This window comes from Agelaius tricolor, unplaced genomic scaffold (genome assembly GCF_023055355.1).
Source record: "Agelaius tricolor isolate 1412-34295 unplaced genomic scaffold, bAgeTri1.0.p SCAF_36, whole genome shotgun sequence".
In the NCBI taxonomy this organism is placed as follows: domain Eukaryota; kingdom Metazoa; phylum Chordata; class Aves; order Passeriformes; family Icteridae; genus Agelaius; species Agelaius tricolor.
Window position 1 is genome coordinate 1,337,407 of NW_027269296.1, and position 22,439 is coordinate 1,359,845.

At 58.4% G+C, this 22,439-nt stretch overlaps 2 protein-coding genes and 1 long non-coding RNA gene across 5 annotated transcripts; all 3 read left to right on the forward strand.

Annotated features, from left to right (window-relative positions):
- Positions 1-841: 841 nt before the first annotated feature.
- On the forward strand, positions 842-5,459 carry MYCL (MYCL proto-oncogene, bHLH transcription factor). The gene is made up of 2 exons (XM_071453352.1): positions 842-1,442; positions 3,764-5,459. The coding sequence occupies exons 1-2, from the start codon at positions 938-940 to the stop codon at positions 4,327-4,329; spliced, it is 1,071 nt and encodes a 356-aa protein (XP_071309453.1). The 5' UTR covers positions 842-937; the 3' UTR covers positions 4,330-5,459.
- A 2,046-nt stretch (positions 5,460-7,505) lies between these two features.
- Positions 7,506-21,873, forward strand: TRIT1 (tRNA isopentenyltransferase 1). Of its 3 annotated transcripts, none has more exons than XM_071453518.1 (11): positions 7,506-7,893; positions 13,002-13,149; positions 13,540-13,631; positions 13,814-13,962; positions 14,735-14,877; positions 15,053-15,227; positions 15,314-15,426; positions 16,410-16,487; positions 18,012-18,121; positions 18,431-18,545; positions 21,279-21,873. In XM_071453518.1, exons 1-11 carry the CDS (start codon positions 7,738-7,740, stop codon positions 21,416-21,418), a joined length of 1,419 nt encoding a protein of 472 aa, XP_071309619.1. In that variant the 5' UTR covers positions 7,506-7,737; the 3' UTR covers positions 21,419-21,873. The 3 variants fall into 3 exon arrangements, 2 of the variants coding, with proteins under 2 accessions (XP_071309619.1, XP_071309618.1); XM_071453517.1 differs by having other exon boundaries at positions 7,649-7,893; positions 15,116-15,227; XR_011683565.1 differs by lacking the exon at positions 21,279-21,873 and having other exon boundaries at positions 7,620-7,893; positions 16,418-16,487.
- Positions 7,903-8,929, forward strand: LOC139603077 (uncharacterized). Its single transcript, XR_011683566.1, has 2 exons — positions 7,903-8,486; positions 8,520-8,929. It is a non-coding gene; the product is annotated as an uncharacterized lncRNA (long non-coding RNA).
- Positions 21,874-22,439: the final 566 nt, after the last annotated feature.

A 22,439-nucleotide genomic window follows, 5' to 3' on the forward strand; every position in this document is an offset into this window, starting at 1 on the left:
GTGTGTCCCAGACACCCCAAATTCCATCCAGCCTGTGGCTCCTGACATCCCCAGGGGCTCCCAGCCCCTCCACGGCCCTTCCTCTGTTCACAGACCTCATTTCTCATGAGCACTGTGTCCCCCTGCTCTGTTTTCCTGGTGTCCCCACAGCCCCTCCGTGTTCTAGCCCCTCCTTTTTGCTGAAGTTGGTGCCTTTCAGGGGAGGAATGCTCCCAGCTGGGCCTGTCGGGGCTTTGGGGAGGAGCGGGGATGTCTCCAGGTGGCATCCAGGGCGGCACCGTGAGCTGGACACAAGCACTGAGTGACCCCAGTGCTGCCCCGTGCTGAGGCCCTCTCCTGCCTGTGGTGTGAGCAGTGGTGGCTGACAGCCAAGAGGATGAGAAAGAGCCCTCAAAAATCATCCCCGCCAGCACAACGATGCCTCCTTGTGACTTGTCCCCTCTTCCCCAGTTGGCTTTGCCCCGGTCCCCGGGCTGGTGGCTCAGCTGCGTGTCCCTCCCCAGCCCTTGCAGAGAGGGATCCCCCAAACCCTGCCCCTCTCGGGGGGCCAAGGACGGCGCTGGGAGCCCCCGGGGCTCTCCTGGGGGCGGCGAGGAGCCCCCAGCCCAGCGCACGGCGGAGCTGCTGGTCCAGAACCCCGTGAGCATCCCCGGTAGCGACACCGGGGACCCCCGGGGGGACCTCGCACCCCCCTCCCCGTGTCCCTTCGGGGGGCGGGACACAGAACATGACCACGCCCTTTATGCAAATCCTCACGCGGCGATTGGCGGGGGCGGGCCCGGGCTCCGCGGCCGGGCTATAAGAACGGGGGAACAATGCGCCCGCGGTCCCGGCTCGGGGGCTGGCGCCGGGGTGGGGGTCCCCCCTCATCCCTGGGGCTGCCCCTCTTCTGAGCGCCCGCTCTTGTGTCGGCCGCCCCCTTTCCCCGTGAGCCGCGATGGAGTTTGACTCGTACCAGCACTACTTCTACGATCACGACGCCCAGGAGGATTTCCACCGCTCCACGGCGCCCAGCGAGGACATCTGGAAGAAGTTCGAGCTGGTCCCCACGCCCCCGCTGTCCCCGCTGGGCACCCCCGGGGACAAGGGGGGATGCTCGGTGGCGGAGGAGCGCCCGGGATGGCTCTCCCGGTACTGCCTCGCCGGGGAAGAGCCGGAGTATCTCATAGGGACGGGGCAGATCTTCGGGAACCTGAGCGCTTTCATCCTCAAGGATTGCATGTGGAGCGGTTTCTCAGCGCGGGAGAGGCTGGAGAAGGCGATGACAGAGAAACTTTCCACGGGCACGCAGAGGGCCACGCCGCACAAGCCGTCCTTCGCGCAGGATTTTGGCTTCAGCAGCTCCGTCAGCGAGTGCGTGGATCCCGCCGCCGTCTTCCTCTGCCCGCTGGCCGAGAGCAAGATCCCCGCATCCTCGGGATCCGAGGGCCAGAGCGATTCCGGTAAGGGACGGAGCTGGAGCCCGGCGCGGGGAACACGCGTGTCCGCACATGTGTGTGCAGGGAGCCTCCCAGCCGGGCTGCGCCTTTGTTGAGACTCCGAGCGAGCCCCGGTCCCGGCCCCACGAACAAAGCGGGCTCGGCTGTTCCCCTTTCCCGCGGCGTTTCTGCTCCGCGATCCCCCGTCCCCCTCGGGAGGGTGCGCGGAGCTCCCTCCGGCTCTTGCGTGGGACTCTGCTGCTCCCTTTCCCTCGTCCCGGCCCCACGGAAACCTCGTGGGGAGGTTGAAGGGCAAGTTTGCATCTCGCCGTGCGAAGTTTGGGGCTCCGAGCGCCGCACCGCGCTCTGCTCGGCCCGGGAATTCGCCCGCTCCCTCTTCTTCCTCCCACGGCCCACCCGGGACGGGCTTCCCTCGGGACAAAAGGCAAACTGTGCCCTGTGGGCAGCAGGTTTGGGAGCAGCGGCGCGTCCCCCGGGGCGGCGGCTCGGTCGGACGGGCAGGAACAGCCGCCCCGGTTGCGGCGCGTCCCAGCCCAGCCCCGGGGCGCGTCTGTCCGTCTGTCCCGCGTGGGGAGCGTGCCGGTGTTCACACGGGGGTCCCGCTGGGACGGGGATACCCCCAAACCCCCCCACAAGGGCAGTGCGGTGCCGCTGCCCCGCATCTCTCAATCTCACGCCAATTTTCGGTGTTTATTTGCAAACACCCTGCGGCTCTGCGCGACCCCGCAGCCCCGCCGGGGCCCGTGCGTTGTTTCCGTGGCTCCCGCGGAGGCCGGGCTGGCTCGGAGGTGCCGTGGGAGCGCTGCCGCGGTGCCGTGACCCCGTTAATAAATCTGCCGGTGGCCGCCACCTGCGCCGGTGAGTCACGGCGCGGGGCTTAATGCCATTAGTAGCCCGGGAACTGTAAGCCAGGTCGCGGGCGTTAAGAGGCTTAACCCAAATGTGCGGGGGCCTTCGGGGGCCGCGGGGATGCCGCTGGGGTCCCGGTACCGCGGGGGTCCCGGAGGGGTCCGGCCGCGCCACGTGGGCGCCGAACAAAAAGCAACAGATTGCAAACAATGAGAGGGGCCGCGCTGATGGACGGGAGCACGGACCAATGGGGTGGCAGAACAGCCGGCCGGCCCCGTGGGACAGCCAATGGGAGGCTGCGGGAGGCGGGGCTAGGCGGTCTGAGTTTTATTAATGAGCGTGTGTGTGTGTACGGGGCTGGGACCTCGCGGGTTGTGACACTGATGAGTGTCCCCAAGCCCAGGAGCTCCAGTATCGGGGGGTTTGGGCTTCCTGGGCTGAACCCCAAAGCCTGGAGGGTTCGGGGCATCGGCTGGGGTCGCTATCAGAAGCCCAGAGCTGGCACCCTCGCAGGGGAGTGGGGCCAGGCCTCTGCCCACGATGTTGGTGAGGGTTTGAGCATCTCAACGTTTTGCAAGTGTCTGTGTTTACCCCCCTCAAAACTAAGGAAAAAAACTGGAGGCCCATCCCCTAAAGTGAGGGCAATCACAGCGGATGTGTCTGGAGCCTGCTCACCTCGCTGTCCCCAAAGCCACTGGGCTTTGCTGGGATGGGACAACAGCAGTGCCAACAGGCAGAATGGGACCAATTATGCTTTATTTAGGTCTTTCTGTTTCTGGGCTTGAGATGCCTTTGAGGTTCAGAGTCTGCTGTAGGGACCTCTTCACCTCTCGCTCCCTCCCTGCACAGTGGGGAATTGTCCCCTCTGTCCCCGGGAAGCCGGGGCTGAATGGGCTTTATCACTTGTGAAAAGTAACAAGTCACCGAGGTGGGAAGCTGCAGCCGAGGGGAACAAAGGGTACTGCTGCCCTTATATCCCTCATTTACAATTCCAATGGGCCATGAAAGCACCCGACCGGGATGAACTTTGGAACTAGGCTGTCCCAGCATCCTGCTCCTCCAGCTTCCCCCCACCTCGCGGGAGGGCTCGGGTGTTTCTTTCCTGATGATCCTTTATGATGAACACATGTTGCTCCTGGTGCTGAAGTGAGGCGGAATTAAAGCCTCCCAGTCCATTTTTGGGGGACCAAGTGCATGAAACAGGGAGGGAATTCCACTCCTTCCCACATGATGGTATTGAAGGGGCACTTAAATCACTCAATCCCTCCTGGATTTCTATTTTTCCTCCTTTTTAGTCGTTTTAGTGGCAAGGAAGGGCAGAGAGCCCAGGCTGGGCTGGGAGAAGGCTTCTGGAGGTTTCACTGCATGAGCAAACTTTAGTGGGGACATTTTCCAGGGAGCTGTGGAAAGGTGACAAAGGGTGACAGGGCGTTCCCATCTGATGGAGTTTTGTTCTTTCTTTTCCGCGGGAGCAGAAGGTGAAGAGATCGACGTGGTGACGGTGGACAAGAGGCAATCTCTCAGCCTGAGGAAGCCAGTCACCATCACGCTCCGTGCCGACCCCCTGGACCCCTGCATGAAGCGTTTCCACATCTCTGTCCACCAGCAGCAGCACAACTACGCCGCCCGCTCGCCCCCAGACCCCTGCCCGCCTCCCGAGTCCCCCCAGCAGGAGCAGGAGGAGGATGAACCACCCAGCAACGTGGAGCCAACCCCCCCTGTGCCCCTGCCTGAGCCTGGCTTGCCAAAACCCAGCAGCAGCCCCGGCTCGGACAGCGAGGACGTGGCCAAGAGGAAAAACCACAACTACCTGGAGCGCAAGCGGCGCAACGACCTCCGCTCGCGCTTCCTGGCCCTGCGGGACCAGGTGCCCGGGCTGGCCAGCTGCCCCAAGACCCCCAAAGTGGTGATCCTGAGCAAATCCTCCGAGTACCTGCAGTCCCTCATCAGCGCCGAGAGGAGGATGGCGGCAGAGAAGCGGCAGCTGCAGCTGCGCCAGACCCAGCTGCTCAAAAGGATTGCTCACCTTAAGGGGCACTAGCATGCCGTGTGCCCCCCATCCTGGTCCCCACAAACCCCCAGCTCCTTCTCAATTTGCACATTTTTTTTTTTTTTTATTTTCTGGTTGCTTGTGGAGTTGTTGGCCCTAGGGGCTGGAGCACGTGGCAGTGGTTGTGGGAATGGGTCCACAGCAGAGACCCCAACAGTGTCACCTACCTGGGGTTGGTTCCTGGCACTGGCTGTTCTGAGATTTCCCTTGTCCCTGCTGTGAAGCTTCCTCAGTGACTGCTCCAGTTCAAGAGCTCAGATTTATTCCCCCTCTCCAGCAGCCTCTGCCACTGACAGCATCGCTGGGAGCTACCCCTGGGCACCCACCAGCCCTAAAAACCCCAAGCAACCACGTCTGTCTTGGCTCCTGGAAGCAGGGCAGACTCAGAGCCCAGCACGGGGCTCACCTCTGGAGAGATCCCATGGAGGTGGCGATGGCAGGATGTGCCTCTCGCCCCCTTGCTCGGCTGGACCGTACCTCACTTCCTTGTGTCACTTCACGCAGTAGCTGGTCCTGGATTTTATGTTCTAGAAACTCTGCTGCTGTAACTGCGAGTCTTATACTGGAGGCTGTGTTTTTATACTGTATTTTTGTACCACTTTTTGAGAAGTATTTGGTAAAGAGTTTGCTTTTTTATATATATATAAATATATAAAAACTTTTTTTTTTTTTTAAGGGGGATTTCCTGCTGTGGGGGAGGGCTCAGTCCTGCTGCACTTTAGGGAGATCAGGAAGGGGCTGGTTCCTGCTGGACCCTTGAGCTGAGTCCTTGCAGAGGCCATTCACCCCCTTGCAGCTCTCCAAACCACCCATTTGCAATAACAGGGAATTTTATCCCTTTCCCATCCTTGTGAGCATCCTTGTGATCCCTTTTCCCACCTTTGTGAGTTCTCTTTCACCAGCAGCCACTTAAAATCCCCAGCAAAGCTCCGGGTTTTGCAGGGGGCTGCTCTGCCTGCCCTGTCTGTGCCCTCCTGCTGCCCAGTCTGGGGGTGGCAGAGTCCCCTGTCCCCTCCCATGGGTGCTGGCAGGGGTGGTCCCGCAGGATGGCACCCTGGGGTCCCTGCTGACCTGCTGAGAACTGTTAGAGTTAACACTGGTTGGATTTAGCACTTTCTTCATTACCTCATACTTCATAAATAAATAAGTTTGCAACAGCCTGGGTTGGCTTTTTCCATGCTGTGGGTTTCCATGCATCACCTTAGTGCTCCTGGTGGGGGGGGGCTGCTCTGGCTCCTGGCTTTTGGGGTATCCTGGACATTAATAAAAATTAATGAATCTATTTTTTCCCCAAGGCTCAGCTGCATCAAGACTGAGCTCTTTGTCCTGGTTTTCTCCCAGCGCTTGAAGAAGAAGTGGTCGTGGTGGTGGGGCCAGGGAAATGAATCACCTGGATTATTTTTCCTCCTTTCAAGTGGTTTTAGTGGCAAGGAAGGGCAGAGAGCCCAGGCTGGGCTGGGAGAAGGCTTTGATGTAACTGTAAACCCCCCCTAATGGGGTTTGGGGCAGGGGGTGTGGGGTGATCACTGCCCCACGGGTCAGGGGCTGGGGCTGTGTCTGGCAGTAACCCTATAGGGAGTGGGGAATGCAATCCACTCGCTTCCAGAGAGCTCCACATCCCAGATCTGCCAAGTGGATGAAATTATATATATGTGTGTTCTCCCTGCTGCCCCCAAACCTGACACGTTTGGGTTTCCTTTGTCCTGGCAGCAAAAGTCTTACTCTAAATGCAGGAGGGATGTGGGATTATGTTACTGCTGAGGACTCAGGAGCCAGGAGCTGCTGCTGGAGCCTCGATCACCGGAGGGAAAACCAGCCTTAAACAGCAATGGTGCCACACAGAAGCCCTTAAACACCCATCCCCTTCGTTGCCAGCAGCGTTTCACACTCTGTGTTGCATCACACGGTGTCACAGCCTTTCAGAGCTGCATTAAAAGGTGCTCCCATGACCCACAGCTTAACCAGGGAGCGGGGTGACCTAAATCTGACACCTCGCCCATGCGCAGGAGACACAGCCCAGATGCACCAGCCCCTCGAACGGTTATTTCTGTTGTGGTTTTGTGACACTCACACTCGCAGTCTCTCCTCTTTTCTCAGCTCAAGGTGACCCTCCTGAAATTTCTTTTTGTGCTGAAGGTGCCTAGGAAGTTTAAATCATTAATTATCTTTCTTGGAAGTGATGAGCAGATCCGCAGCCTGAGCCTGAGCAGGAGATGGCCCCAAAGCCCAAACCAAACTGAAGAATTGAGTTGCAGTTTGTAAACACCTTTGAGTTCTCCTGCCTAAAGCCTGCATTCATGTGCATCTACCTGAAGCTTCCCTGGTTACTGGAGCACGTGTCTCCTCTCATATTGTCACGGTCAGGATGAGGGAAGGAGACTGACAGTGCTGTGAAGAAAATAAGCACACAGGGCTTTCCTTCTCGCCTGTTCAGCACTGCAATTTGTGAGTGTCAGCTGCAATCATCACAAGTCGGCACTGCCAGGGCCTGAATTAGTTATTTTTTTAATGCACCCTGCCCTGCTGACACCCTGCTCTTTGCTGTACCCCCCATACCACTTCTGCTTGCCCACCACATCTTCCCTCCCATCCCTGTGCTGGCCCGGGGGTGTTGTGGGCACGATGCTGCCTTCACGCCTGGGCTGGCAAATTTTTAGGACAGTTTCCCGAGGCGGCGATAATCCCTTCCCTGCCGAGGGGGGCCGCCTGCCCGCACCCCCCTGGCCCGCAGCCTCCCTCTCCCTGTTGCCATGGCGAGGGATGTGTGTTGCCAGGGAGAGCAGCACCGCGGAGGTGCCTTGGCAACGGCCTCCCCTTTTCCCTCCCCTCTGTTGCCACGGGGACAGCGGCCCCGCTCCCCATCCCCTCCTGTTGCCGTGGCGATGGGAAGGACGAGCCTCCGTGGAAGCTGCGGTCGCCACGGCAACACGCTCCTCTCCGTTGCCATGGCAGCAGCCCCCGCGCATCATCCTACTCTGCCCCGTTGCTATGGCAACAGCCCCGCTCCCCATCGCTTTGCCCCGTTGCTATGGCAACAGCATCCTTCCCATTCGCTCCTGTAAAAGGGACCACGGGCCAGAGCCCCACGCCTGGGCAAGGGCGTGAGAGGGTTGGGGCGGTAACGGGGGACCCGAAAAGGGCCCGCGGGACTGGGGATGGGTTTGGGCACCCGGGACACCGCGAGGGGACCGGGCTGGCTGTGGGGACCCGGGGCACGGAGTGGGGGGGACACACAGGGACACGGAGGGGGCTGGGGGGGAGAGGATCCCGGGCGGGCAGCGGCGCACGGAGCTCGGGGCCCGGCCCCGTCCTCCCCGCGGGCGGCCCCGGCCCCGGCCCCGGCCCCGGCCCCGGCCCCGGCCCGCCCCCGTCCCGCCCGTGCCCGTCCCCGGCCGGGCCATGGCGGCGGCGGCAGCGCTGTGCCTGGGCCGGGCCCCGCGGCCGCCGCGGCCGCTCGTGGTGATCCTGGGCGCCACCGGCACCGGGAAATCGGCGCTGGCGCTGCAGCTCGGGCTGCGCCTCGGCGGGGAGATCGTCAGCGCCGACTCCATGCAGGTACGGCCGGCGCCGGGCACCGGGGAGGCCGCGGCCGGGCCTGGGCCGGGAGGAGCCGCGACCGGAGCCCGGTGGGGCCTGGGCCTGGGCCGGGGGTTGGGAGGCGGCTTGGCCTCTACCGGGGGCGGCCGGGGCTGCACCAGGAGGGCTCCGAGCTCTACCGGGGGAGGTCCGGCCTGTACCGGGGCCTCCCGGCCTGTACCGGGGGCGGCCTGGGCTGCACCGGGAGGGCTCCGAGCTGTACCGGGAGGGCTCCGAGCTGTACCGGGAGGGCTCTGAGCTCTACCGGGAGGGGTCTGAGCTCTACCGGGGGAGGTCCGGCCTGTACCGGGGCCTCCTGGCCTGCACCGGGGCCCGCCCGGGCTGTACCGGGGAAAGTCCGAGCTGGGCCTGGAGGGGCAGCAGGGCCCGGTCGGGGCCTGGAAAAGCTCAGTCCCGGAGGCTCCGGGCAGGTTCCCTCCGGTTCCTCCGGGCCCCGTGTCCAGGTGCGGGTAGGGGAGGGCCCACGGGATGGAGGCTGCCTGTTGAATGCGCTCCCGGTGTCGCTGTCCTGTCCCAGTGTCCCTGTGCCCGTATCCCTGTCCTGTCCCAGTGTCCCTGTCCCCATATCCCCGTCCTATTCCCAGTGTCCCTGTCCTGTTCCCGGTGCCCCCGTCCCAGCCCTGGAACCCATCCTGGTGCCTCTGTCTCAGCTCCAATGTCCCTGTCCCAGTGCCCCTGTCCCGGTGTCCCTGCCCTGTTCCCGGTGCTCCTGTCCCTGTATCCCTGTCCTGTCCCCAGTGCCTCTGTCCCAGCCCTGAAACCCATCCTGGTGCCCCTGTGCCAGGTCCAGTGTCCCTGTCCCAGTGTCCCTGTCCTGTCCCCAGTTCCCCAGTCCCAGTGCCCATCCCACTGGGCAGTTGTTTGGTTACTGTGGCAGTGCCTCTGTGTCCCCTCCCTGCCCTGTGGGCTCTGAACACAACCAAAAATGCGGAGTTTGTTCAAAGTGTTTGTTTAAGCCCCCCCATCCCCAATAAATTCACCTTTTGGCATGAAACCAGAGCGAAGGTGTTTTAATTTTAACCCACCAGAAGCTGCAGGGAGGTGTAAAGGGTTGAGTAAGGGGAGGCAGCAGCTGGAGTAACTTGGTAGTGAGCAACACACAGGGTGGTGTCCTCTGGCATCAGCAAAGGGACACCAAGAGATTTGGGGAAGAGTGTTAAAAATTATACTTTCTCCTTGCCAGTGACAGTGTCTGTGGTCTCATCTCTCACTGCAAGCAGCAGTGTGGAATATATCAGTTGTGTGGTTGGGATAAATCAACAGCAAGGAGCCAAAACTCTTTTTTTTTGGTCTTAATTTTGTTCAGCTACAAGAGCTTTGCCACAGGATGGACATTTCAGCCACCACAAGAATAACAATTTTGCTGTTGCTTAGCAAAATATTTTCCTTACTGATTCACACTTTCACTGTTCTCTTCCTATAGGGTGTGAACTTTCCATCAAGTTTAATGTTAAATGTGTTTATTATTCTACATAAAAAAGTGTTTTCTGCCAGCAACACCCTTTGTGCTGCTCAGAGATCAACTCCCACTATCCTGTGCCCACCTCCCTGTTTCCTGGTCACTCTTTGTGTCCCACTGAGCTAAATTTAAAACCTCACTCTCCTGAATTTGGGACAAGCAATCAGAAAGTAATTTCTTGGAATATTTCCCTTAAGCTCTTGGGGAAAGAGTGAGGCCTGAGCTGAACTGAAATCCTGAGAGGGCAAAACGTGAAGAGCAGGAGCTTTGCCCATCTTTAATATTGCAGAGGTGGCTGCTGGCTTGGGCCATGCTGTGGCCACGAGGCTGCTGCTGCATCCTGAGCTCTGCAGGTGTGTCTGGAGCCTCCTAAATGTCTGCTGGTGGATATTTAGGAGCTGAATCCCCGCTGGTGGATGTTTAGAGCTGAATCCCCGCTGGTGGATGTTTAGAGCTGAATCCCCACTGGTGGATATTCAGGAGCTGAATCTCCTGGTGGATGTTTCGGAGCTGAATCCCTGCTCGTGGATATTTAGGAGCTGAATTGCCACTGGTGGATATTTAGGAGCTGAATTGCCCCTGGTGGATATTTAGGAGCTGCATCCCTGCTCGTGGATGTTTCGGAGCGTGCGTTCTGTGCCCTGCTCCTTTCAGGGCCCACCATGGGAATGCAGGCAGTGTGGGGAGGACCCTGCTGCAGGCGCCCGAAGGCATCCAGGCTCCAGTGGCTCTTGTCCTGCTTTCCTTTTAATCTCATTCTAGCGTGACTGTGGAGCCAGGGCCCAGCAGCTCGGCTGCTTTATCCCGTAATGCAGCGTGCTGCCGAGGCGGGGCAGCCCCCGGTGCCCCCCAGCCGGGGCTCCTTTCTCTCTGCCTTTGTTCCCCGTGCCCCGTCCCCCTGCCACGCAGGGCTGGCTCTGCTGTCCTCGCAGGAGACTCGCCAGGGTTTGGAAATCCCATTGCTGGTCGGGGATTGACAGCTGCCAGCGACCGTGTCGCCCTCAGCCCCCTCTGTGCATTCATTGCCGGGCTCTGAGCAGCGCTGACAAATGCTGGCAGTGTTTTGGGCAGCTGCTGGAGCGGGAGCCAGGCCGGGGAAGGGGCTGGGGAGCCCCGAGCCCACCTGTTCCCACACACAGGCACCCCTCTATCCATCTCCAGGGTGTTTTCGTCATGGCTCTGAGTCGCTGTGCTCAAATTACAGACTTAACTGCTGCCTGCTTGCAGCTCAGGAGCTCTGGTTAATCTGCTGGCCTCTTAATCTTTCTTTTTGTCCTTTCTGTTGCTGTTTGTCATCCCAGTGAGTTTGGTTGAGGAGTAAATAATTCCTTGGAGAGCCAGGCAGGGTGAAGCCAGTCGTGTTTCTTCATTTCTTCATTCCTGGCAGTGAACATGCAAGGATCCCTGTGCCAGCTTGAGGGCCCCATCCACTCATGATCCCACTGTGCCTTCTAGATTCCAGTGTCCCGTCTGGATCCCACTGTCCCTTGGGAGTGGTGATGCAGTTGCTGTAGCACACGCTTGCCAGTCAGTGTGTGCAGTCAGGACATCTCCAGAGCCTTTGCAGGAATCAGGGCAGGGAGTCAATCGTACTCTCCTTGGTTTGGGTCCTCCATGCCCCTCTCCAGCATGGCCCCTGTGAAATCCTGATGTTTTCCTGGCCGTAGATACTAGTGCCAGAACAAAGATTTGGGAGAACCTACCCTTCCCAGGCCTGCAGATCCTAAAAATCATGGGGATTTACGCGTCCTGCCTCAGTTTCCCCACCTTTTCCAGAGGGGCAGCTCTGCCCTCCCAGCCCAGCACGGGGGCTCAGCGCAGAGGTGGGAGGACGCCCTCAAGGCTAAGCATCTTTAGTGCTGCCTTGTGCTCCGTGTGTCTCGAAGCCCGGCTGCTCCAGGCTGCTGCTAATCTGTTTTGGGGCCTTAGAAAGCAACAAAGGCTTATCTGAGCCGCTGGCTGAAAATAGAAATGAGTGTCAGGAGGACGTCTCGGTGCGAGGCCCTGCCGACAGCCAGCTGGTGGAAACCTTCTCGGGGCTTACTGCCTGTGTGTAAAAGGCTGCCTTTGTTTCCTCCCAGCCCACACACTGACACTGCATTCCTCCCCTTGTTGCCAGATATTCCAGGAGCTCTCGGTGTTTAATCTCCAGGAGAAGCTGGGGATGGCAGCCTGAGTTCTGTATCCTGGATGTGCCCGTGCAGGGCACTGGGAGCTGCTGGCTGACTCTGAGCAGCCTGTCAGCCCTCTGTGCTCACTGGGGTTGCAGGCAGGCAGTGGGAATTGGAGGAGCTGGAGGGTTGGAAATGGGGAGAACAGGCAGGGAGCCAAAGCTCACTGAATTCAAAGCCTTTCTGTGCCGGCTGGAGCCCGTGTTGAATGGAGCTGCCAGCCCAGGGATCAATAAGCTGCCCGCAGCCACGGGGCACGTTGGCAGAGCTGCCTGTGGGCCCGGCCTGCCTGCTCACCATCCCCTGGGGCAGCTGCCTTTCTGCAGGCTTTGGTTGCCCTCCCTCTCCCCCTCGCTTCCTGCCCCCCGGGGGAGCCTTTTGGGATGGGAGCAGGAGCCAGCCCTGGCTCTCCCAGGGCTGCAGTTGAGCAAGGTGGGAGCAGAGCTGGTTCAGCAGCTCCAGCAGCTCCTCGCATGACTGCTCCAGGCAGGGCTTGGGCTTCCCTGCTCCACTAACCTCATCCCTCTGTGCCTGGTGCCCGTGGGTCACCTCTGTGTCACCTTGTCCTCCTGTCTGGGACCAGGGGAGCAGTGGGTGGGAGGCCACGCTGCAGCAGGAGGCTCGGCAGCTTCTCAGAGGGGATTAAGGGGAAATTTATTTCTTGTAGTCTGGCTGGGGTGGTTTCTGGGGGGGATGGAGGAGGAAATGAGCACAGCCATTTCCAGCCCTTTTCCCCATCATCCCGGTTTATCCCATGCTGGGAGACTTCTCTTAAGCAGGAAGGCTCTGAGAACGAAACACATCCTTCCAAAGCACCTCCTTTGCCACCTCCTGCTCAATCCTGGGCACAGCACAGAGCTGGGCTGGACACAGAGGCTTTATGTGCCCCACTGTGAGCTGCCAGTGCTGAGGAGGGTTGTGTTTGCATGGGAAGCAGGGTGAGGAGCTGTCCTCATTTCTCCTGCCTGGAATCTGCTCTGTGTTGCAGGCAGCAGTGATCCTTGTCCCCACAAGGAGAACAGCACACCTGAGCTTTTAGCTGCAGCAGCAGATGAGGGGGTGGCAGCTTGGAGGCCCTAATTCTGGAGCTCTGTGCCAGGCTGGTGACACTGCCAAGGCTCTGGCTGCACCGTCCAAGAGCTCAGTCAGCCCTCCCAGCCCTAATGACAGAGTTGTATCAAAGCAGGAAAGCAGTCACGAGCGGTTGGGCTCCACGGTTCATCTGCTGTGGGCAGGAACAAACAGCAGAGAGAGGCAGCTTGGCCCTGGCAGGAGCAGGTGTTGGCAGGATTCCTGCTGCCCTGCCTGAACGTGGCACGTGCCCCTGCTGTGCCCTGCCTGTGCTGCCCCAGGGAGGGGTGACTGGCACAGGGGGAAGGGGTCAGTGCAGGTCTCACAGGACACAGAGGTGAAGGACAGGCTCTTCTCTTCCCCAGGTGTACAAGGGCTTGGACATCATCACCAACAAGGTTTCCCCTCAGGAGCAGCGTCTCTGCAGACACCACATGATCAGCTTTGTGGATCCCCTCGTCTCCAACTACACCGTGGTGGATTTCAGGGACAAAGCTGTGCCTCTGATATCCTGTCATGCTGCAGCCTGCCTGGCTGAGCAGGAATGGGCTTCCCCCCTCCATGGCCAGAGGGATGCATGTTTGGGCTCTCCACATCCCTCTATTTTTCCAGAGGATTCTGCTGGTGAGAGGGACTTGGGGCTTCTTTTGCCCAGCTAATCCTCAGGACAGCCCAGGGAAGATCTGTGCTGAGTGTTGTCCTCCCTGGCAATCCTGGGGTGTCCCTGAGTTCTGGAGCTGACAGAGAGCAATGAGAGATGAGGGACACCTCTAACCCTGTCCTGCAGCCTTACTGGTTCCCTGAGGCTGGGAGAGTGGGATCTGAGCCCCAGCCTGCTGCTCCCACAGCCTTCCCCCCCTGCTCTGATCTCTGCTTCTGCTCCTTGACTCTGGCACATTGAAGATATCTTTGCCCGGGACAAGATCCCCATAGTTGTGGGAGGAACCAACTACTACATTGAGTCCCTGCTCTGGAAGGTCCTTATCAACACCAAGGTACTGTGGGGGGCTGTGAATCCCTTTGGGAAAGGATGAATCCATGTTTAGGGCATGCTTCCTGCAATTTGGCACGGTGCTGTCCCTGCTGGAGAGCGGCAAGGAGACCCTAAAGCCCCTCCTTCACCCCATGGCTCTGAGGGATCGTGTTGCTTGGTTCAGGGCTGTCCTGTGCCCCACAGGAGAAGGCCAGCAGTGCCCCCAGGCCGGACAGTGACAGGAAAGTGGAGCTGGAGCAGCTGGACAGTGCTGAGCTCCATCGGCGCCTGAGCCAGGTGGACCCGGAGATGGCGGCCAAGCTGCACCCCCACGACAAGCGCAAGGTGGCCAGGTGAGCACCCCTCAGCCCTTCCTGAGGGAATTGTGTGCCTGGGAGCACGGCAGGATGAGCATTCCCACCCCAGTGGGTGCTCCTGGGTTCTTGGTGCTGGGTACTCTGTGGGATCTGAGCCCTTTGGCCACACAGCCCCAGCCTGAGCTGCCTCTGGGGTGCTGGGCTGTGCTCTGGGGCTGCTCCTGCTCCGTGCCCCAGCAGCAGAGGGTTTGTCTGGAGCTATTTAAAGAGCAAGCTGCCCTGCTGGCTGAGTTACATAGCTGAGCTCTGTGGGAACAGCACGGCAGCAAGACCAGGCTTGCTGCTCCGTCCCAGCCGAGCCCTGGCCCCGGGGAGCAGAACACCGCCCACCCCATTCGCACGGTGCAGGGGCATGGAGGGTGGGGCACCAGCACAGCTCCCTCCCTGCCTGGGCTGGGCAAAGCTCCACAGCAGCATCTCAGCGCTGGTGCCGTCCCTGCAGCCCTGCCTGGCTGGAAAGGGCAGGGCTGGAGCCAGATCCCTGTCCCCTGCAGGACTTGTCCCTGTGCCAGGCAGGAGTGGGTGGCTGTGCTCTGGGCTCCTCGGGTGCCAGCGCTGCACCCCCAGGACCTGGGTGTGCGTGGATACCGGGCACGGGACGGGGCTGGGACCTGCCCTCCCCCCACATGAGAGGGTTGGATCTCGGCGAGTGTCTGCGGTTCCCTCTGCCGGAGCCCCCGGGGCTGCTGGGGGAATGGGAACGCTGGTTCTCACCCAGCCTCTGAGCTCTGTGTGCCTCTGCTTCCAGGAGCCTCCAAGTGTTTGAAGAGACGGGGATCCCCCACAGTCAAATCCTGCACCAGCAGCAGGAGGAGGAAGGCGGGGGGCCCTTAGGTGGGCCCCTGAAATACCCACATTCCTGCATCCTGTGGCTCCACGCAGACCAGGCAGGTGAGAGCGGGCTCCTGGCTGGCTGAGGAAGGGCTGACTCCCTGCTCCTGCCCCAGCCTCCTCCCTGGAGAAGGCAGCAATTCCTCTGGCAGCAGTGGGTGTGACAGAGAACTGCCAGGCTCTGCCTTCCTCAGGTGGAGCAGCAGCCTGGCAGTGCTGACTCCTGTCCTGGCAGGCTGTGCAGCCCCCCAGGACATGGCTCCCTGCAGCTCAGCCATGTCCTGCTGTCCTCCTGCAGCTCTGGATGCACGGCTGGACAAGAGGGTGGATGACATGGTGGCTGCAGGGCTGCTGGAGGAGCTGCGGGACTTCCACCGCCGCTACAACCAGCAGAAGGTGGCAGAGAACCGGTGGGTGAGCAGCCAGATCCTCTCTGCTCCTCCCTCTGGAGGTCTCCCACTGTGAGAGAAACCAACTCCCTGTGGTTCTTCTCCAGGCAGGATTACCAGCACGGCATCTTCCAGTCCATTGGCTTCAAGGAATTCCACGAGTACCTCGTCAGTGAAGGGAATTGCTCACCCGAGACCAGTGCCCTGCTGCTGGAGAAAGGTGAGGGCAGCACCCCGTGTGCCCCACAAAGCTCCAGGTGACACCACCAGGTGCTCTAAACCAAAGTCGCAGCCCCAGCTGCACCTTTCTCTCTGCATTTCCCACTTCTGCCAGCCCAGAGGGGCAGGGACTCATTTTCCAGTGATTGGAGAGCATCTCTGGGCACACCCAGAGCAGCCCTTCCCTCCCCTCAGGCCTCCTTGCAGGGTGCACAGGGTACAGGTGACCTGGGATCTGGAGCAGGTCCACTTGGGCGATGGGATCCCAGCTGGGGTGTGAATGCTGTGGAGAGCAGGGCTGGAAAAGAGGAATGAAGCAGAACTCAGCATGTCAGCAGCTCTGTGGTGGTGAGGAATGTGGGGATCAGTCAGCAGGGATGCAGCCTTTGGTGCTGTGTTATTCTGGAATGTCTGGGCTGATGTTGGAGGGGAGCTGCTCTCCACACAGGGAGGGTCCAGGCCAAGTCCATCCGTGCCAAGGAGGGTTCAGTGTGGAAGAAGAGACTGAAGAAACCACAGAAATGATAAAAGGCTTGAAAACAAGTTTGATGCAGAAGGAACTTGTTGTGTCTGCTCAGGAGACGATTAGGAGGGATTTGATAAGCCTGGTACTAAATATTGAGCAGTTGTAGAGTGGTAAATCATCCTCTGCTGGGTGGGATGAGCAGTCCTGGGCTCCATTGTGCAGAGAATTGGGCATTATGAGAGCAGTGCAGCACTTGAACAGGTTGTCCTACCTGCTAAAGCTTCAGGGTGGAGGGTTTGGGCTCTTTGCACCCTCTGTTTATTCAGGGATATTTGGGATACCTTGTCCAGCCTCTTCTCAGTGCAGGCACAGACCCCAGACTGACAGTAAAAATAATTCTGATGGTGCCACCCAGCACAAACTTCTTTCTTGTGTGATTTCCCTCCCCTGGAGCTGACAGTCTCTTCTCACTGACCTTTGGGTTTTTTTTTCCTCCTGTTTAATCCCCTGTTCCAAAGGGATCCAGGCCCTGAAGCAGGTGACCAAGAGATACGCCCGGAGGCAGAACAAATGGGTCCGGAACCGCTTCCTGAAACGTGAGTCCTCTGCTCCCAGCTCTCCTCATGCCCCATCTCAGCTCCACCGGGGACTCTGGGGCTTTGGGGCTCCCAACCAGACCCTCCAGGAGCCATCCAGTGTCCCCATCCACCCACAAGGCTCTGCCTTTCCCACTGGTTTGGGTTGCAGAGTGGATCTCCTGCCCCTCCTGAGATGTGTCTGGGCAGGATCTCCTGCCCCTCCTGAGATGTGTCCTGCCCACAGCCTCTCATCCCAGACACTCAAGAGCCAGCTCTGTCTCCTGTGCCCCTGGACCCCATCCCCTCCCAGCCATCAGGAGGGATAAATCCCAAGCAGAGGCTCAGCCCCGTGTCAGGCACTGTTAGATGATGATGATGATGATGGTCACAAACATCCCTGCAGCTTATCCTGCCAAATGTTCCTGAGGGGCTCAGGGAGGGGGTCCCCACGCACCCACACATGCTCCTGGCAGGGAGCAAAGCCCATTTGACAGCTGCCCTCCAGATTAGGAGCAGCAGCCCCGTGGCCGTGCTCTGGGTGGTGGCAGGGAGCCAGCAGGACTTCCCCATCCCAGCCCCAGCCTTGGAGCAGGGCCAGCAGCAGCAGCTGGGAGCCGGGCACTTGTTGAAAGGTGCTCAGTAGGGGCAAAACAACAATAAAATAAATAATAGTAAAAAAAAAAAAAATATAAAGAGAAGGCAGGGAGAAACTCGAGTCAAAAAAAGACGGACTTTGAAGGAGGCGCAGGAGTTTTGGCAGAGTGGCTCAGCTCACCTTTCTGGTGGCAGGTGTGCTTCAGATGGGCCTGTCAGGGGCGAGTTTGTGGGCACAGCAATAAAAGCAGCACCTGCTGGGGACTGGCACGTGGAGCCTTTGATGGCTTTGTCCAGGCAGGGACAGCCAGGTGCCCGTGGAGGGCAGGTGAGCCATGGAGAGCAGCCAGGTCACCCGGGGAGCAGGTGCTCTCTGCTGGCAGCTGTTCCACCCTGTCCTGGCTGCAGCCAGTGCCCTGTGTCCTGGCATTGGGCCAGGGCAGACCAGAGGGGTGCCTGTGAACCTGTCTCTTGTCATCAGCAAAGCATCTCCTGCCAGGAGCCAGGAGCATCAGCCCCTGCACAGTCAGTTCCAGCTCTTGAGTGGGAATCTGCACGCTCAGATCCCTCATCCAGGCTCCATGCCTGCATCTCCTTGTCAGCCTGCTGTGGTGGCTTTGTGCCTGCATCCAGCTCTTCCATCCTCCCAGCCTCCTGTGCACCAGGGCTGGGCTGAGGTGGTGGTTGTTGTGATGGGCTGCTGGCATGCTCAGATTCCAGAACATTCTCCCAAGGGCAGCCAGCTGTGAAGATGCTTCCCTGAGTCCTGAGGTGTTCCTGCTGCTTGCAGGAGGGAATTTTGGCTCTGGACAGCCTGGTGCTGTTGGCTTCTGAATGCTGATAGGAAGAAGCAGATCCCTCTGCTCCCCCTGGGTTCTGGAAGGGGGTGCTGAGGGTTTCTGGTGCTGAGGGTTTCTGGTGCTGAGCTGCCTCGTGGTGTTTCTGTAGGTCCTGGGCCCAACGTGCCCCCAGTTTATGGCTTGGAGGTGTCTGATGTGCAGCGGTGGGAGGAGGATGTGCTGAAACCTGCCCTGGAGATCGTGGAGAGCTTCATCCAGGTACTGGGGAGCTGGCCTTTGCCTGGCTCACTTCTCTGTGCTCTCCAGGCCCCCTGGCTTGGCACACAGTCTGTCCCTGGAGCAAGGCTGGCTGCTCACATGCCCAACCTTGGCATTTCCTTGCAGCAGTAGATTTGTTGTCTCAGCTGAACATTTTCCCCAATGCCCAGTGCTGCGCTTGGTAAAACTCTCTGTCTGCCTTGCCAGCCCATGTCTGAGTCTGCCAAGCTCCCATCCCAAACTCTGTGAAAGTGAACACAGGCAAATTTTGGTGGCAGAGCCCAGCTTGAGGCATTATTTGATCTGCAGGGCCGTGAGCCCCCGGCAGAGCCCCTGAGGATGGAGCAGGACAAGGAGAACAAGCGGAGCCATCGCGTGTGTGAGCTCTGTGCCAGACTCATCATCGGCGACAGGGAGTGGGCAGGTAGGGCCCTCACAGGGCACAGGAGGGCACCTGGGAGGGCTGAGCTTCTGTGGGCTGCTGGAGCAGCTGCCCTGTGGCCAGATGACCCCCAGCTCATGATCCTGGCCTCGCAAGGGTTGTTTGCAGGAGCTGTGCCACAGGAGCCATCTGTCAGGATTCCCTCCTTCCCTGGGCTTGCCCCCCTTCCCAGCACCCAGAAAACACAGAGAGCATCACACCAGGGATCTGTATGTGGCACCAAGTTCAGAGCTTGATGTTTATTCAGGGCTCGTGGTCCTTCACAGCACTGTGGATGCTTCTTCAAAAAGCACAGAGCAAATCTCTCTCCTCTAAAGTTCTGTTGTGTAAATGAAAATTTCATAATGTTTCTGATAGTTCAGCTCTAATATTTCCTACTTATGTGTGGGTTTTTTTTTTCTTTTTAAACTATTCCTAGCTGTAATAGAAAGGGATTTTCTATTTTCCATAGACTTACTTTAAAAGAGCTCAGCTGGAATCAGATTAAGTCAGTGAATTTATCTGTGCTGGGAGGCTCATGCTGAGAACCAGAAACAAAAAGTCATGGAGAAACCTGCTGCAGAAATGAAACTGGTAAATCTCCATGTGTTGCCCAAATACAGGATGTGCAGGGTCATGGTTTAACCCCAGCATCTGAGCCCCCCACAGCCACTCCCCCACTCTCTGTCTCTGGGAGAGAGAATTGCAAGGGTAAAAGTGAGAAAAATTGTTGGTTGAGTTAAAGTTTAATAGAGAAAGCAAAGCAAAACTAGGAATTAATTCACTGCTTGCCATGGTTGGGCAGATGCTCAGCCATCCCCAGGAAAACTGGGCTCCATCACATCTGACACGACGTTGGGAAGACAAATGCCATCATCCCCATGTCCCCCCCTTTCCTTCCCCCCAGGAAGTGTGAGCTGCATGGCCTGGGCTGTCCCTGGGGTAAGCTGGGGTCAGCTGTGTCCCCTCCAACCCCCCGTGCACCCCCAGCTCCCTCTGTGTTGCTGTGAGGAGCAGAAAAGGCCTTGACTCAGTTCCAGAGCTCCCAGCAACAACAAAACATCCCCGAGTTATCAACCCTGTGCTCAGCACGAATCCAAACACAGCCCCAGAGCAGCTACTGTGAGGGAAATCAACTCTGCCCCAGCCAAAACAAGCAGATGAGACTCAACCAAAGATAAATTTCCCAGGTTGTTGGGTTTGAAGGAGTTGCTTATTCCTGACTGAGGTAGGGAAGTGCTGAAGGCAAAGGCTGGAGCTGCTCTTTGGGGGAGGCTCCTTGCAGTGAGATCAGTTAAGTGCAGTTGTTGTTTTATCTATTTTAGCCGTCTCAGGAGGTGCTTTGAAGGAGCTCTGTTTGTCCAGAACTGAAAACTCTCCAGGCCCCTGGCATCCTTTAGGTCCAGAAAGTTCTGTGACTCAGTGGGAGCTCCTTGGGGTCCCCCCAAATGCCTCCATGTCCTTAGGGATGTCACCCCAGACACCAGTCAATGGTGACAGTGCCTCCCTCAGCCAAGACCAGCTGTTATTCTCTGTATCCAGCTGAACTGGGCTCAGAGCCACAGATGGTGGGAGAAAAATGCTCCAAAGCCTGGGTGTTACTTGTACCTGCAAAATGGACAAAAAGGAAGGTGAAAACAGTGGTGGGAGCTGGGTGGATCTGCACTCTGGTCTGTTTTCTTAGGAGAGGTGACAGAGAGTTTTTGGAAGTGCTTCCCAGCACCCTGCTGGCTCTGGGGGATTTTAAAATTGTATCTGATTTTACAATTTATATGGACTTCAAGAGCACAACTCCCAGACAGCAGCAGCAATTGGCACTTCCTCAGCCACTGTAGCTTTGGTGTTGCTTGTGACAAATTGCAGGAGGTGAGACTTTATCTCAGGGTGAGGGTGACCCTCCAGCATTGTGATAAAGCAGCTGCTTTGCATGTGATTTCATCCTTTGGCAGAAAAAGAATGGCTGGAAAACACCTGAGGGCCTTGATTCAGCAGAGCACATACCCTCATTTAATTAAGGCCCTGCTTGAAAAGTTTGTGCTTTAATTGCTGCTCTGATCTCTTGGAAAAGGCAAAACCACCCTGCCAAGATGGTCAGACAAAGCCTCCCCTGAGATAAAACCGCTGATAAGGAGGTTTGGCTGTCCTTAAGGATGTGATTTCATGGAGAAATGCAGCTCCTGCTGCTCCAAGCTGAATCCCTGGGATTACCCCTCTGTTCCCATCTGACTCCTGCTGCAGTGCTCTCATGGCTGGGGCGCTGCCCTGGAGTTATCCAGAAGTTTAATTCTGCTCCAGGCTTTTCCCTGGCTGCCCTGTAGGATGCACAGCATCTTCCCAGTGCTGTGGTGCAGGGATCCAGTCCTACAAATGATCCTGGCAGCTCTCCATGGGGAGCAAACAGGGAGTTGCCCAACCTCACCTGCAGCCTGCAAAGTGCCACCTCTTGGGAAACACATTCCCTCTTCCCTGGAGAGGCTGGCAGTGACAGCCTGGAATCTTCTGCCCACACAGAACCAGGATTTTTCCCTCTCTCAGTTCTTCCTTTGTCCTCTTCTGAGCCCTGATAGTTTGGCCTGGAAGTGTCCAGAGGAGCAGCCAGGGCAGGGTTTGGGAATTCGCTTTTCTCTGGGAGTGAATTGTGCTGGGAAGGGAGGGTGCTCTGCCCTGCGTGGGGGGTTTGGCTGTTTCCTCCTCCAAATTCCACAGATTAAAGGCTCTGTTTGCCTCTTCCTCCAGCTCACACACGTTCCAAATCCCACCTGCACCACCTGAAGAAGAAGAGGAAGCTGGAGGCGTCCGGCCGTGCCGGAGGGACTGTGGGGGACAGTGGGGACACAGAGAGCTCGGACGAGGATGGCAGCCTGCCTGTGCCTTAGGCCTGGAAAAGGGAGCAGCTGTGCATCCACCTGCATGGAGAGGAAGCTGCTTAGTGCTGGGCAGCCTTGAACCAAGGAGCTGAGTCATTTTTTTGGGGGGTGAGGCAGGTGTGTGACGGCAAAGGCTGCATGGGATCCTCTTCATGTGGCCTCATCCCGCTGTGTTCCCATGCTCCCCCAGCCCTGCCTGGAACGGGCTGGGCCCCGGGGCAAGGCTGCTGGGAGCCTCCTCCCATGCAAAGTGTGAATTCCTGCCAGAGCTGCATCCTTGGAATGGCTGAGCTGCTGCTCTGTGGTTGTGTGGATCTCAGAGACAGAAATACCCCGACTCCTCCAGCTTGGCCGGGGGTGCAGCTCCGGAGCTGAGCGAGCTCTGCCTGCCTTTATTGTGGAGAGGATTTTTTTTTTTTGGTTCTTTTACATGCAAATAAAGTTGCAGGATTATTGTGGGTTCCCCTCCCTGTTAACAAGCGCGGTTTCCTTGCTCTCTGATTCTACCTGGCCCATGTTCCCTGCTCTGGGCACAGGGCAGGAGATCTGGTTCCTTCTCCCAGTCACCTTTTCCACATCTCCTGAGGGAGCTGAGCAGATGTTCCCAGCCTGGTGGGGGCAGGGAGCCCTGTGCACACAGCAGGTGCAGGAGGAGCCTGGCACCTGTTAAACAGGAACTTGGAAATGATCTCATCGAGTTTGCAACAGATGAGCCTGTCCTAGTTAAGGCAGAATTCCCGGGGGGTTACACTGTGGTTTGGCACTGGGAACCAGCCCTGAATTTGAATCCAAAGCTACTGAGCAGCAAATTCCTGGTGCTGTGTCCGCCAGGCAGTTGGTGTCCCACTGTTGTTCCTGGAGGATGTGAGTGCCATTTGTGCCTGGAATGCTGCTCTGGTGAAACCAGGACAGCCTTTGGGATTCTCCTGGCAAATTCAGAGTCAGGAGGGTTTGAGGGTTGGTAGAGCACAAGTTTTTCCTTGGGCTGTGCCATGTGGCAAGAGCCAGGGCTCATCCTGCCGGGGAAGAG

Coding starts and splice junctions, on each gene's coding strand:
- MYCL (XM_071453352.1), top strand. CDS start 938: ATGGAGTTTGACTCGTACCAGCACTACTTCTACGATCACGACGCCCAG. Junction 1,443..3,763: donor CGAGGGCCAGAGCGATTCCG/GTAAGGGACGGA, acceptor CCGCGGGAGCAG/AAGGTGAAGAGATCGACGTG.
- TRIT1 (XM_071453518.1), top strand. CDS start 7,738: ATGGCGGCGGCGGCAGCGCTGTGCCTGGGCCGGGCCCCGCGGCCGCCG. Junction 15,228..15,313: donor CAGAAGGTGGCAGAGAACCG/GTGGGTGAGCAG, acceptor GTTCTTCTCCAG/GCAGGATTACCAGCACGGCA. Junction 16,488..18,011: donor CCGGAACCGCTTCCTGAAAC/GTGAGTCCTCTG, acceptor GTGTTTCTGTAG/GTCCTGGGCCCAACGTGCCC.